General features: G+C 35.3%; 2 protein-coding genes across 8 annotated transcripts in view; one reads left to right on the forward strand and one right to left on the reverse strand.

Moving 5' to 3' along the window:
* The window catches only part of LOC137491248 (uncharacterized), a 697,259-nt gene that overhangs the window by 25,746 nt on the left and 656,483 nt on the right, over nucleotides 1-15,030 (reverse strand). The gene's annotated exons all lie outside the window — the stretch shown is intronic.
* LOC137491174 (uncharacterized) overlaps nucleotides 4,699-15,030 on the forward strand; it is a 293,575-nt gene continuing 283,243 nt past the window's right edge. For 3 of the 7 annotated variants that reach the window (XM_073947611.1, XM_073947610.1, XM_073947615.1), the window contains exons 1-2: nucleotides 4,699-4,738; nucleotides 5,373-5,522. In XM_073947611.1, coding sequence (XP_073803712.1) covers nucleotides 5,438-5,522 — 85 coding nt within the window. In that variant the 5' untranslated portion in view covers nucleotides 4,699-4,738; nucleotides 5,373-5,437. Of the gene's footprint in view, nucleotides 4,739-5,340; nucleotides 5,523-10,228; nucleotides 13,837-15,030 lie in introns of those variants that run through there. The other 4 variants (XM_073947614.1, XM_073947613.1, XM_068220206.2 and 1 more) reach the window with 4 other exon arrangements.

A 15,030-nucleotide genomic window follows, 5' to 3' on the forward strand; every position in this document is an offset into this window, starting at 1 on the left:
AAGTCCAGCAGCTTTATAAACCAGTTTTACAGAGAAATAATGATGTATTGGGAAAATGAGTTGACTTTAGCCATCTTCATTTGATTTGTTGCTGTTGTTTTATAGTACTATTGATGGAAGCTTGTTTTTTATTTTGGCTGCTGCATTTTGTAGTTAATATTGACACACTTATCTTGAGGTATTTTGATTTGAAAGACATTTTAATTTATTTTTTCCCAAGCCTGGTTGCAAAGTAATGCATGAGTCATGTGTTGTTTTTGTAGAAGCTTTTCATAGTTGATGGCTGAAGTCATAGAGGTAAAGTTGGTTTTATATTCACACATTCGGACTTTCCCCTTAATAATATAATTTCATTAAAGTATTATTTGCAAACTCTAAATAGCGAAATCATATTAGCACTCAATGACTATCAAAGTACAACATTGTTCACAGTCAAATAAACAGTGTTAATGCTGTTTTCAAGTCACACTTGCATGCTAATTCCAATCGAATATTCAAACAATTCATGGTAAACAATATAGAGACTTCTAAATGAACGAATGTGTGAATATAAAACCAACTTTACCTCTATGCTGAAGTCTTTGTGTAAAGATGCAAATGAGCATTGAAGACTTAAGCCACACTAGCTATGTTTCCATCCAAAAATGCGAATAAACTTTATGCGCAAAACTGGATTATCGCATAAAAGTTGTGCGAACGAAGCATTGTTTCCATCCAACAAGTCAAAGCAAACAAAATTGTCACTTCCTGATTAACTGGCGCAGTGGCGTTTGAAGGTGTCAGACGCGGAGCACAGGCGCTCTTGATTCTGGAGATCATTAATAATATAATAACATTAATAGTGAAATGGTAAGGCGTTTTATAATGACCAAAACAACATTTCAGATGTTTTATAATGTGCTCAGCCTGACGTTTTGTCCATTCACACACATTTTAAGCATCACATGATCTCTTTTAACAAAATCACATGACCTTTTTTAATCCGCATGCTGGAATTTGTGTGGTAAAAGTGTTTCCATTGCAGTTTATGCGCATCTTTTCTTATCCAATAAAAAGTTTATCCTACCCAGTTAGGCGCATACGTTTTTTATGCGCATTTTCAAAATTTATGCGCATCATGGCGTTTCCATCAACTGTTTTTTTTTTATGCACATTTGCAAAATGCGCATAAAATAGGTGGATGGAAACAAAGCTACTGATGTTTCAATACACACAACTACATTCACTTATATGATAGTTATGTAAGTCTTATACTATTATACAGTGATGTATTATCATTCGTTGAAAGAAACAATTTTCGAACTTCACATTGACGTTTTATTTATCAAGTTGAGTCAATACATTGACATGAGCTAATTATTAGCATTTTTTTGTCATTTATCTATCACTGAACTTGTTCTTTATGTGAGTTTAGAGTCCTTTATTTCTTTTAAAGCTCATGCAGCTCATTTCTGATTTCTGTAAGACAGTCAACACACTCTTAATAGCTCAATTATTTCTTTCCAAAAGTGCCTTTACATTTTAACAATCAAAATGTAACTTGTTTCTGTGCCAATTTTGTTTTCTTTCCTTCGTTTTTTAGTTGAACAGAACATGTGTGAGCAGCTCAGCTCTCTCAAAAGCCTCTTATTCACCTGGTATGTAACAAAGATGTTTTTTCCCTCTAATTATTATTTCTTGTGTTTGTGCATACAAATATGCAGAAACATTCACAAGAGAATATAAAAGATACTCTGTGACAAAACCTTTTGCTTTTAACACAGTAAAGTGATCACATACTGTCCATTTTTGCTACTTTTGTCCTTTGTAGATAATTGTTTGTACATTAATCACAAATGAATGAAACACACTGTAACTTCAAACTCATTTGTGTTAAGTCCAGGTGCTGTGAAATGTTATGTACAAGCGGCTGAAGCAATCAGGTGTGAGTAAAGTGCCATATATCTGATCAAGTCCTCCAGCATCTTTTTTGCTTCAAATTAAAGTGTTTTAAACTAGGTCAGGTTCATTTGATTTTGTCAACTTCCGGAGCTTTATCTCTTAACCAGGAGAAGGAGGGAAAATGCGCTCACTCTGCATAGTGACATTCTGAAATCAAATTGAAAGTAGCCCAATAGACAAAGGAATCAATGCAGTTGAGTCAATGTGCAAAAATCACAACACAGTAAAGGTTACCAAGACAGATCTCACAACAAAAGAGATCTGTCTTAGTACAGGCCAAAATCAAGCAACAAGTAACACAAACAAATCAAGAAAGCAGCTTCTAGTCTGGAACTTCCACAGCACAGCAGCTTCTAAATGCACCCTCTCTGTCTAAGGTAGGCTTATATATGTAGCAGCTGGGCAGAGTTATTCTGAAAGCAAGTTAGGCTGTGGCCACATCAGAGTTTGTGCTTTTGAAATTCTGTTGTACGATGCTGTGATAAAACAATATGATTAGATGTTGATAAAAGTGAGCGATTGCTCCATATTGAAGTTTTTGGTACAGAGAGGTCATGTTTTGATCTTTTATTGGTCTCATACACTCACGTGATGCGATTTTAAGCTTTGGTCTTACCCTTGTGGAGTCCAATATTAAATCTGTCATGCAGCTATATATTTATAATTAGAAAATAATTACATTAAGTAAAATTATTGTATGGGCAGTTTATAAAGGGTAATTCAGGGTGATTAACCTGCTCGATCTACACCATTTCTCAGAATTCTGTTTACCATGGTGTGTTTACAGTAGTGGACATGACATACGACAACAACTGCACTTGCTCCTGTAACTTGTTTGCAACAATGAAATTTCAATATCTGTGTCACATATTCATTTAAATAAATGGCTCATCATCATGTGCAGTCGTATTTATTAATAGCTGCCTGATAGGCCATACCATTACCTGAATAGGATTGTTTTACATATAAGAAACCTGTTAACGGGTGTAGCTGCTCGCTCCAATACCAACTTGATAGGTTAAAGCATATTACATGAACAAGACCTGCCTTACACCTCTTAAGACAAATAAGCATAGTGTCTATAACCATACATTCTTGATTGCCCAAATCATTACAATCGCTACATCTGAATGGTGCCTTTTCACACATTTTAAAAATAACTACCAATTTTAAGCATAGTTATTCACCAATACCAGTTTAATACTTTAATGTCAGTTTTCATTTCTGTGTGAAGTTTGCATGTTCTCCCGTGTTCACATGAGTTTCCTCCTGATGCTCTGGTTTCCCCAAAGTCAATAGACATGCGGTATGCATGCAGTGTGTGTAAATGAGTGTGTATGTTTCCCAGTAATGGGTTGCAGCTGAAAGGGCATCCGCTGTGTAAAGCATGTGCTGGATAAGTTGGAGGTTCATTCCACTATGGCGACCTCTGATTAATAAAGGGACTGAGCCGTAAAGAAAATGAATGAATATATGAATAACATCATCACATGAGTATCAGTGCTATCAGTTTCTGTATTTCTATTTGTTGTAATGGCCTGATGTTATTGCAATAAAAATAAATAAATAAACAAAGCAGTGCGATGTGGCTGTATATCAGCAGTGGTGGAATGCGTGTGTTATAGTGTACACTAGGCACTCGAGAATGATTGTCCCTCTACCTGTTGTTTCAATCCCCTGAGAACTTTGCTCATCTTCAGAACGCAAATGAAAACACTTTAGATGAAGTCAGAGAGCTCCCTCATCTATCATAGATGCTCCCGAGATGCTCAAAGTCCAGAAAAGGAAACAAAAACATTGTCAAAACCTGTGACGTGACTTTAGTGGTTCAATTGTAATCGAGTTCCAAGAACATTTTATGTGCAACAAAATGTTGAAAAAAGCAGCCATGCACAAAGTAGGAGCTGTTGAACTTGCTGCTTTTGACCCTGTAGCCTATTCTCTTCATTTGCATTCAGCAGAAAAAAAACTCAGAAAGGTTTGGAACAAGTAGAGCATGAGTGAATGACAGAATTATATTTTTTTATGTGAACTACCCCTTTAAAACTTCTGTAAGTAAAGGTAAAGTTAAATATTACTGAAGATTGCTAAAGAATGGCAGGAAACGTGAAACAGATAATACGATACAACAATTCATATGAAACAATAAGAAACCTATATAGGCCTATGAAGTTGTAGAAATAGAAAAGAAGAGGTCATAATTATGAGGATGAGATTTGGACTCAGATATTAATAGGAAGTAATGTGTTGTAGATCATCATGAACTGGATTTAAAAAGTTTCTCAAAATTGTCTTAAAATGTTTAGATTAAAAATTTTTTTTATCAACTTTAAAATACTGAAGTGTGTTTGTGTGTGTGAGAGAGAGAAATCTAATCTATTTTTTAAATATTTGTATTAATCTTTTTATTTTTATTAATCTATTTTTAATTTTAATCATCTATTTGTATTTTATTTATTTCTGTGTTTTCTCTGTATTATATTTTATATCCATATTTGTTTGCACTACTGCCCTTTTTGCACTGTTTTGTTTGTACGCAGTGAGGCTGCACTGCTTTGGCAATACAAATGTACAGTTATTTGTCATGCCAATAAAGCACCTAAAATGTGAAATGTGTGAGAGAGAGAGTGCGCGCAGTAATAGTGTAAAGTAAAAACCATGGGAGAAATGTATCAATAAGTCATGACTGCAACAGTAAGTGGCAAAAAAGTTAAATAAAATAATGACTTTTATTTTGGCGTGGCTTGTGACGTCATCAGGCGGCGCCGATTCAGCGCTGTGATTCAACTGGAGAAAGGTTTGTTTAAAAACGTTTACACAGATATAAACCGATTTAATTAAAGTTTCAGTTTTTTTCACTCGATGCTAAATTATGTACCTGCTGTTGACAATAATATTTAAACCCTTTTTACAGCGTAGTACTTTATTATCAGTAGCCGAGGGCTATTGTTTGAAACAGAAAAGGGTGTAATAGGTGTTTTAAAGCAGGGTTTCCCAAACTTTTCTAATAGAGGTAAAGTTGGTTTTATATTCGCACATTTGTTCATTTAGAAGTGTTTATATTGTTTACCATGTTACGTTGAATATTTGATCGGAATTAGCATGCAAGTGTGACTTATAAACAACATTAACACTGTTTATTTGACTGTGAACAATGTTGTACTTTGATAGTCATTTGCTTCTAATATGATTTCGCTATTTAGAGCTTGCAAAGAATACTTTAATGAAATTATATTATTAAGGGGAAAGTCCGAATGTGCGAATATAAAACCAATTTAACCTCTATTTTTAAAGAAATGTTTTACCTGATTTATTTTTGATAATAAAAAGAAACTGTTGAAGCAAGTGTTGAAGAGAAGTTATTTTGTTTCTGTTCATCGTTTTATTTATTTTAAACAGGACATTTTTATTGTTTTGTTCATTTTAAACAGGATAAAGTGTCCAAACACAGAGAAAAACTCCTGCTGAAGCGACTGATCTCCACACTGTTATAAAGATGGCGTTTATTAAAGAGGAGAGTGAAGATGTGAAGATTGAAGAAACATTCACAGTCAAACAGGAAGATCTGCAGGAGCAAACAGGTTGGTTTTCAATCTCAAAGACCAACTCAGTCATTTGATCCTCATTCAGATATATTTTAATAATAAGAATACTAAATTAAATCCATCTTGCAGCCCTGAGTGTGCTGCCTAGTTCTATATATTGCTATCTATATATATATCTAATATTGGAATTATATCGTATCGATTGAAATTAAGAAGTATATCGTGATATAAATTTTTGCCATATTGTCCAGCCCTAATCTAACAACATATTCCCCGACTTTGGTCTTTTGAATCTATTACTTGTTCTCAGGTAATGTGTTTTGGCTGAGCGCAAAGATAAGTTAATAATTAATGTAACCACATTCTGTATATTGACTGATCACTTGCCTTTATTTCCTATTATGTATAAACTTATTGTACGTTATACTTTTATAATGGCCATTATAGGTTATTAAAACTGATATTCAGCAAAAGAGAGGGTATGTTTTGCATTTTCAATGAAAATTAAAGGAGGCAGTAATGTTACAGGCTCTGTTTTGTTATGAATATGCATACAGTGAAGACGACGCTCTTATATGAATCTACATGATGCCTTAACATTTCTGCAGTCTTTTAATTTGTTAATATCAAAACGAAAATAGCAGTTCCTTCTATTATGTTTTTATTTTATTGTTAAGATAGTCAAACAATGTATTGGATGATGGGAATAAGGATTTAAAAGTACACCTTTGAAGATTTAAGACAAGTCCTCAAGAGTCTGTTTTCCATATCAAACTTGCGAAGTCTGAACTTACAAGGAGAGGATGCAGGACTGAACTGTGTGTAGGCTACTTAATATTGAGGAAAAGCCCTAGAAAGGCGAATGTCTGCAGCCACGCCTCCGTCTTCAGATGTCTCCGTCCCGCCCCTATCCGTACTGAGACGGAGCAGCAGCGTTTTAGAATGAAAACGGCCTCTTCAGCATTTCCGAAACGCTCAAAGCACGGGGGTAAGAAAGATACTGATTAATTTAAAGAAGACTACATTTCTTAAATAATGACTTTAAAGCTGTAAAAAGTAAGTTTTAGTAAGCGCAAATTCTCTCTCTCATGCACATGCACACGGTCAGGCACAATTACTATGTTTTATAACAAATATTTAATTTCATGTTAATAGGCCTAAAAAATAGCCTATATTTAAAAATATATTGCTACTAATGTAGTCTATTGAACAATCTGCAGTTTCGCGGCTCACTCGCTGTGAACAGCTGTGTCTCATTTCAGAGCTCTTTCAGTTCTCTAAGTTGCCATGGTAGCACACAACATAACTGATGTATCTATGCTCGACTTTTAAGGTTTCACGACAGAAACGTGCACGAGCAGTTATCTAGATTATTTAAACTGAACTCAGACTAGTTAGATCAAATGATCTTCAACTTGCTGTTATGGAACCAATTTAAGCATGGACGTTTAGTTTAGCTCATTCAAGTCAGGCTTTTGACTTTAATCACCGCTTTTTTCAACCACTTTTATGAAATAGCCCCCTGATCTCATATGCTTTTGATTTAAAACTTCAGTTGCCTATTGGAGAAATGATCAGAAATAATAAACTGCAGAAAACACACTACTTGCTCTACAAACAGGTGTGTTCATGTCTATACATACAAATAAAAATAATAAAATGAGAAAATATGACTTTGCAACATCAAGCAGCATTAGGCACGGGCCAGTATAAGATTCTGACAGTATGATATCCTAAAATATATTTTCTTCTGAGACACTTTTAAAATATTTTTGAGCGGTAAACATCTCAGGCTAAATAATTCAAATGAATCACAGATTTCTTTACGATTTAAAACAGCATCTTTGGTCTTTACTGCTGGAGATACTGTTGTCCTAAAAAAACTTGGAAAAAAAAAATCTTACATATACTGTAGGAACGGTGCAGCAGAAAATGTTTGCGGTTTTATAACCTTGACTTTTCCAAACTGCGGTAAACCTTGAATATAGTTATTTCCCCATGCCTCAGCAGCATAACACTGATATTTAGGATCTAAAAATTTATTCTTTAAAAAAGTCTCAAGCAAAAAGATTCCAATGGCGCCGCCTGCTGGTACATGAAGAATATGGTCTATATTCTGCGACTAAAATATTTTATAACAATTAATTATTTTAGTGTCCATTTCATTCAGCATGCTTAATATTTGGGGCATCCACATTTTTTGACATACTGTAAGCCAGAGTTTCTGCAGGTTATACAAAGTTAAGAGTTGTTTGAGTATATTAAGTTCTGGTTGCTTTTTATCTTAATGACCTTTAAGGGTTCTTTCTGACTATTTTTGTGTATGTAATTTCCTAATTAAGTTAAAAGATTTAACAAAAAATAGTTCTTATATTTTTTATATTGTCTATTTATATGAACTAATATTTTGTATAACACATTTTCATTATTTAACAGATTTAATACTTCTATCAATCAAATTCTTTCTATTTCATCAGCTTTGAAGTAACCAGATTCCTGATACATATCTTTGTGAATTTTATTTTGTAAGTTTCCTTGAGTGCTATACCAGCATGCAGAGAGTTTGTGTGTGTGTGTGTGTGTGTGTGTGTGTGTGTGTTAATTTGGGTGTTTATCCAAGGATCAAGTTTATGTTCGGATCGAGTTTATATGTCTGTGCATGTGTATGTGGGTGTATGCATGCAATAGGTTTATATATGTGCAAGTGTTATACTTGTTTTGAACATAGTATATGTTTATATGTGAGAAATTTATATGTGTATATTCAAGTGTAGACATGCGAAACCCTACACTGCGCCTCATAGCCATCTGTGTTTGGTGTCGGGAAGGTGGATGGTGAGGCGACAGGTTGACTTAAACTTTTATGAACCAATTTGATGTGTTTACGATGCTAGTTGGCATCGCTCTCCCGCAGTTTGCAGAGCGCCGAAACAAAAAGCTGATCGGAACTTAAAAATTTTCGATATTTCAATACATTTGTGTATATGTTTTACATATGTTTTATCATATCTATCTATCTATCTATATATATATATATATATATAGATAGATAGATAGATAGATAGATAGATATGATAAAACATATGTAAAACATATACACAAATGTATTGAAATATCGAAAATTGGTTTAAAAATCATATCACCGTTATTGAAAAAAAATCTATCGTGATATAATGATCTTATATTATTGTCCAGCCCTATGTTAGATATAGAGAACAAGATGAATTAAATATCACTTTTAGCAAATATAGTGAGATTAGATCCAGCGTAACTCGTAACATCAAAAAGGAAAAAACATTAATAAATTAACCCACTTCTCATTTACTAGTCTGTTATGAGACATATCATACCTCTTGAGCCTCCGATCTCCTCCTGATTTGCAGTTTCTGTTTGTTTTTTGTAAATGTAATTGTCTTCAAATCTGAAAATATAATTTATTTTAAAGTGTGAGTTGTTATTCGATGTGATACGAAGCTGCAAGCATGTTCTTTTGGACAGAATTTTTAACTAAGGTGTAATGTTGTCCAGATACTGGAATTTCTGACTTCATTATCTAGCTATATATTGATGTTCAATAGGCTACTATTTTTGATATAAAAACAATTGTATCAAAAATGGTACAAAAAATTATTTCTTAAGAAGAAAATTTTTTCTTTTTTTTTTTTCAGTTTTCCTCAAAATAGGCTGATGTGGGCATTGTGGCACTTTAAATGCATGTAATGCCTGTTTCATTTAAACTTGAGCAGAAATTCCATATATGCCAAAATCCCTAATATGGATGAAGGGATCCAGCTATTGCTGTTGAATGAAAATAAGATCTGAATAAATATTAAAAGGCTTTAACTGATCATTTACACGACTGCGCCCATAAATGGTTTATATGTGTACTTCCAGCCATCTTAGGTATATTTATAAGAAAGTCGATTTATAATTTAATGCTAACTGACGTAGCATGTTACAGTAGAATATAGCTATAAAATAATATGCTAGATGCATGAACTCACTGTAATTTAACTATTACAGAAACGGATGAGAGATTTGTTTTTATTTCAAAGCATTTTACTAGATTATGTCAAAATAAGATGTCCCAAAATATCAGTCCGTTTGCTAAAACACAAAGTTTTGACCAAATTAATCCACAAAATCAACCCAGAATGGATGAAAATTACCCAACAGCACACAAGGGGAAAGGTGCATATTTCAGCCTTTATGCAGATGCTGTACAGGTATGTCTCATGTTTGCGAGACAAATATTCAGCTGTTTGTTCAACTGTTACCTCAGAACTTTTTTTTTCCCGATGCGTTTACCAGTCAGGCACAGAATGAACAAGTATCTCCTGTCTGCTTTACAAATTTTAGAAAAACGTTTTGTTGTAATTCTGAATATATACGAATAAAAATATAGGCCACTTACAGTTTTTAAATCTGTGTCTGATCAATATGACCAAAATGACTTTTATGAGAAACTCTGAAAACTGGACTGACACAGTTTCAATTTACTAGAACTTCTAAGTTAAGTGGCTTCAGCACAATTTACAATGTAAAAGCACTAGATGAAGATGAATTGAATCTGCTTAAATGTGTACACGTTAATAGACTGAACAAAATATGATCTGATTTATTTTACATTTAATGTGCATCAAAATTACAGTGTGTAGCCAATGTTTCCAGTGTCTTTTCACCTTTACGCTTTTGATGACAGTTTTAAGACTTAATGAAAACTAATGTTTTATTTATTTCAGACCTAATTGAAGAGAATAAGGGGAGGAAAGATGAGGAACATCATGTCAAAATTGAGGAAAAAACTCATTTACAGACTGATGGTATTTTGAAAAGGAGAGACAAGAATCGTTTCACCTGCACTCAGTGTGGAAGGAATTTTGAAAGAAAAGGCGATCTTAAGATTCACATGAGGATCCACACTGGAGAGAAACCATTCACATGCACTCAGTGTGGGAAAAGTTTTAGCCAATCATCATCCCTTAATTACCACATGATGATCCACGCTGGAGAGAAACCGTTCACATGCTCCCAGTGTGTGAAGAGTTTCAGTTGCTCATCTCACCTTAATAAACACATGATGATCCACACTGGAGAGAAACCATTCACATGCACTCAGTGTGGGAAGAGTTTCAGCCAATCATCATCCCTTAATCACCACATGAGGATCCACACTGGAGAGAAACCATTCACATGCACTCAGTGTGGGAAGAGTTTCATACAATCATCTCACCATAATCACCACATGAGGATCCACACTGGAGAGAAACTATTCTCATGCACTCAGTGTGGGAAGAGTTTCAGACGCTCATCATCTCTTAAAGACCACATGAGGATCCACACTGGAGAGAAACCATTCACATGCACTCAGTGTGGAAATCGCTTCAGCCGATCATCAACCCTTAATCAACACATGATGATCCACACTGGAGAGAAACCATTCACTTGCACTCAGTGTGGGAAGAGTTTCAGCCAATCATCATCCCTTAATCAACACATGAGGACCCACACTGGAGAGAAACCATTTACATGCACTCAGTGTGGGAAGAGTTTCATACAATCATCACAACTTAACCGACACATGAGGATCCACACTGGAGAGAAACCATTTACTTGCACCTAAGCCACGGTTACACTGGACCTTTCTCCCCATAGACTTCCATTCATATGCACGCAAATGCGTCAGACTGTAAACGAAAGTTTGTGGGTCAAGTTTTGCAGTTCACTGCGTTGCAGAGTTCAAGCTTGGTGAACTCTGACCTGCGAAATCGCATTACTTGACTGTGTGAGACCAATCGAAGATCAAAACATGACCTCTCTGGACAATCGCTCACTTTTTTTAATGTCTAATCATCTTGTTTAATCCCGCCCCTTTTCGCAGCGCCATACAACAAAATGTTGCATGCTCAAACTCTAGTGTAACCGCAGCTTTGGTGTGGGATGAGTTTCAGCAGCTCATCAGAAATTAACCTGTTAAGCTTTTGGGCTATTTTGGGTATTTCCGCCTGAATTTGGCCTTCCGATTTAAAAAGCTTTCCATAACCACATGCATAGGAATAAATACAAAACTTTGGTATCATTTTAAAAGAAATCCTGTGAAATTTCATAAAATACTGTTTTATATAAACTGAAGTTAGAAAATGTGGAACTCAGGCCTTGAGTGCTCCATCAAAATTCCATTTCTTTCCAGCAGGTGTCAGTAAACACAAGAAAAATACATTTCTCCCTATAATAATGCATGCAAGAGTTATTCTATTCCAACTGGAAGAAGGTAACATGCCAACCTAAATTTAAAGTCTCACAACACCCACATACAGAACAATAAATGCAATATCTTAATGTCATTTTAAAGAAAACCCTTTGAAATTACAAAAAACACTGCTGTTAAATGCTAACTATTATTATATATGTTTTCTGTCCTATGATGAACCACCTCAACACAAACAGCTTTGTTTTTTTTTTTGTTTTAAAGCAAGTCTTAGTGCATAACTCAGGCCCTGTGTGTTCTATCAAACTGAGGACAGTTTTTGTTTGTTACCAGCATATGTCAGGACGCACGAGAAAAAAATTATTTTGTCTTAATCATGTAGTATGCAAGAATCATTTTAGTTTAACCGAAGGGTGGGAAAAAACAACACGAGTTTCCTACCTGTGAAAAACAAGATATTACAAGGGTTATTATCACAAAAATCATAATTTTACTTCTTCATAACCACATCAAAATCATAACACTATATCAAAAAAGCAAATGGCACAGTAGTACTTTTTTTCCGTTTTATTTTTCAATGTCCAAACGGCCTTCACACTTTAAATGTAAAATAAATAATGTACAAATATATATAAACTGCAATTATATATAAATAGATATTTTAGAAAAGTAATGTGCAAAGTCTAACAAAAGATTTTGAAAAATGACTAGTAAAAAAAAAAGGGTCATTTTGTAAATATGTTATCGTATTTTTTTGAATTTTTGAATTTCATGACCCAAATTTGTTGCATTTGGCACTTACAAGACATAGTAGGGGATTATTCATTCACACAAGAACAGAAAAAGCTGAAAATGGACTAATTTTGTTGCGAAGAACCTAAGGTAAAGGATGATGTAGCTTGTTTGGCTATCTGGAGCAGCGCACGGAGCAAATAGACAATAATTGCCCTTGTATGTTTATAAAATAGGAGTTCATACCTTATGATTTATTCAAAGACTTTTGGACAAGTGACTGTAAATTGTTGTGGAAAAAATATTCTGGTCTGCTAAATATTCAACGCGTGGCTGTGCATTTATACTTCTGCGCGCTGTCTGTTGGTCTGCATTAACACTTCCGAAACGCTAGTTGGCAGTGAGGTGTAAATGTTCCTCTGTGTTGAGTTTCTTCGCTGGTGCTTTGTTTTTCCTGAACACTTCCTGAATGTACAAGTGACTCAAACTTGCTCTTTTTTTAAGCAGAAACCGGCGGACGTGCAACAACTTTACTATGAGGTAAACACAAAACAAGCTTTTTATCTGGAGCTCTCTCACGGGACTTCACACTTGTAAACAATCGCTCTATTGGGCTCGCAAGGCTCTCAGTCCTAATCAGACTCGTCAGCGCTACCAAGCCGACTAATCACAGAGCTTGCGCACGACGTGTAGTTAAATTTTTTAAGAGGTGCACGTCAGCAACATCGACGGCCACGGCGTAGGGCTATGCGTCAGCGACGTAGCATAAGCATGGGCTTGACGCAGAAGTATAAATCAGCCTTTAGAGGGACTATATCAGAAGAAAGTCTCTTTCCTAACCCTCAACCGGAATGCAGCATAAGGTACCAACATATCAGTACAATCAACCTCACTAATGCAACAAAAAGTTGCCTTTTACAGTCTTTACCAAATGTCAACCTCCCTATGCTGCACTCCAGTGGAGAGGCAGAACCAAATATCTCCCCCTTTATTTGACTAGAAAGGAGTAAAAGATACTGTCTACTGGTCTTAAGATGATTGCTCCCACATTGCCAGAGGTACTACTAAGTACTGTCTGGTGTTGGAGCGAGCAGCAGGCTTTTAAGCCATCAGTAGAGCCTACTCTTACAGCATTCACCAGCTTCAAGATGATCATTGGTGTGACAAGTCTCTTTGACCCACCCACTGATCGGCCGAAAGCGGGAAGGACAGAGACTCATCTGCTCAATTGGGAACACTTGAGTTCCCCTCTATAAAAGCCAGCAGTGTTGGCTTCTGGAAAGCCGTGCTTTTGCTCCTGTTTGTTTTGTTTAGTTTATTTTTTAGCTTTGGTTAATCTTTGATTTTGGCTTACCTAAAGTGAGCACTTTATTATTCGTTAATGTTTAAATAAATACTTTTGGTACCAAACCATCTGGTGTATGTCGTCCCTTTGATTTTGTCATCGCCTTTGAGCCGGGTTGTGACAGTTGGTTCCATTAAGCACTCAGTTCAAGTCCTTTTTCCCTGTGAGTATGTGAACCCTGCGCTTCGATAAATGTCCATTTCATACCCAGAAACAACCAATATAGTATTAAAAGATAATATTGTAGATTATAGGATTAATATCCTTAATTTCAGGTCCTTCTGTTTGCACTTCTGTCTCGTAGCACAGATAATGACCTGCTTGAAACCCCCTTTTCATTCATGTCATTCTGATAAAAAAGAACGAGAGGAAAAAGAAAATAGAAAACAACATAAGATTACTTGCATAGTATAGGAATAATTTTTGGCATATATATGTAAAAGAGTCTAAGTGCCAAAATAAAAAAACAAAATATCCTCTAACTACCTGCCAACACTATTCATTATTCTAAAGGTCTGTCTACGCTTGAAAATCTCCCTTACTTTTCCACAAAACAGGAATAACATAAAAACAAGAATAACGGCACACTCAAAAACAAAAGAAAAAAAAGGTTTGATACTCATTCAAGCAGGTTTGGGGTAACGTTCTCATCAATGGACCAATCTGAGGATTTTGGAAGCATATTTTCATAGCCATAGTCACTGTTGTGGTGGGCTTGCACGGTTCCTTGTACTTGCACAGTAACCATGTGTGTGGCAGCAGCACTGTCTAGCATTGATCTGATGAATGACACAACACAGCAAAAAAGTTAAGCAAAAACAAGTATGGTAACCTCCAAGTACTCTACAACTTTATCAACCATTGTCCCCAAGATCTAAATATGGAGGCAAACCAGTTACTCAAGTTTTTGTCTTGTCCAGCATTTTTCTTGACTAACATCCACCTCTGGAGGTTAATTTTTGTAATATTGATGCAGCAGTAGTCCCCTTCAGCTTATCGGTCAGCTTTTCCCTTTCTAGTAAGGCTGAGAAGTCGATTGTTGATAGGTCTCATTCCATTCCATTATCCGATTGTCCTTCATCTGGGGAAAGATTATCTCTTTACTCATGTTCACATATGCATTCTGTATTATCATTGACCGTAGCATGATTTCCTTCCATAGTAGGGTCCTCCTGTTGTTCCCCAGAGGCCGGCGGTTTTACATAAATCGACAGGTCCGCTGTTTCTCCTCCAACCAGTTCATGTTGTCCATGATGAAA

Source organism: Danio rerio, chromosome 4, assembly GCF_049306965.1.
Source record: "Danio rerio strain Tuebingen ecotype United States chromosome 4, GRCz12tu, whole genome shotgun sequence".
In the NCBI taxonomy this organism is placed as follows: domain Eukaryota; kingdom Metazoa; phylum Chordata; class Actinopteri; order Cypriniformes; family Danionidae; genus Danio; species Danio rerio.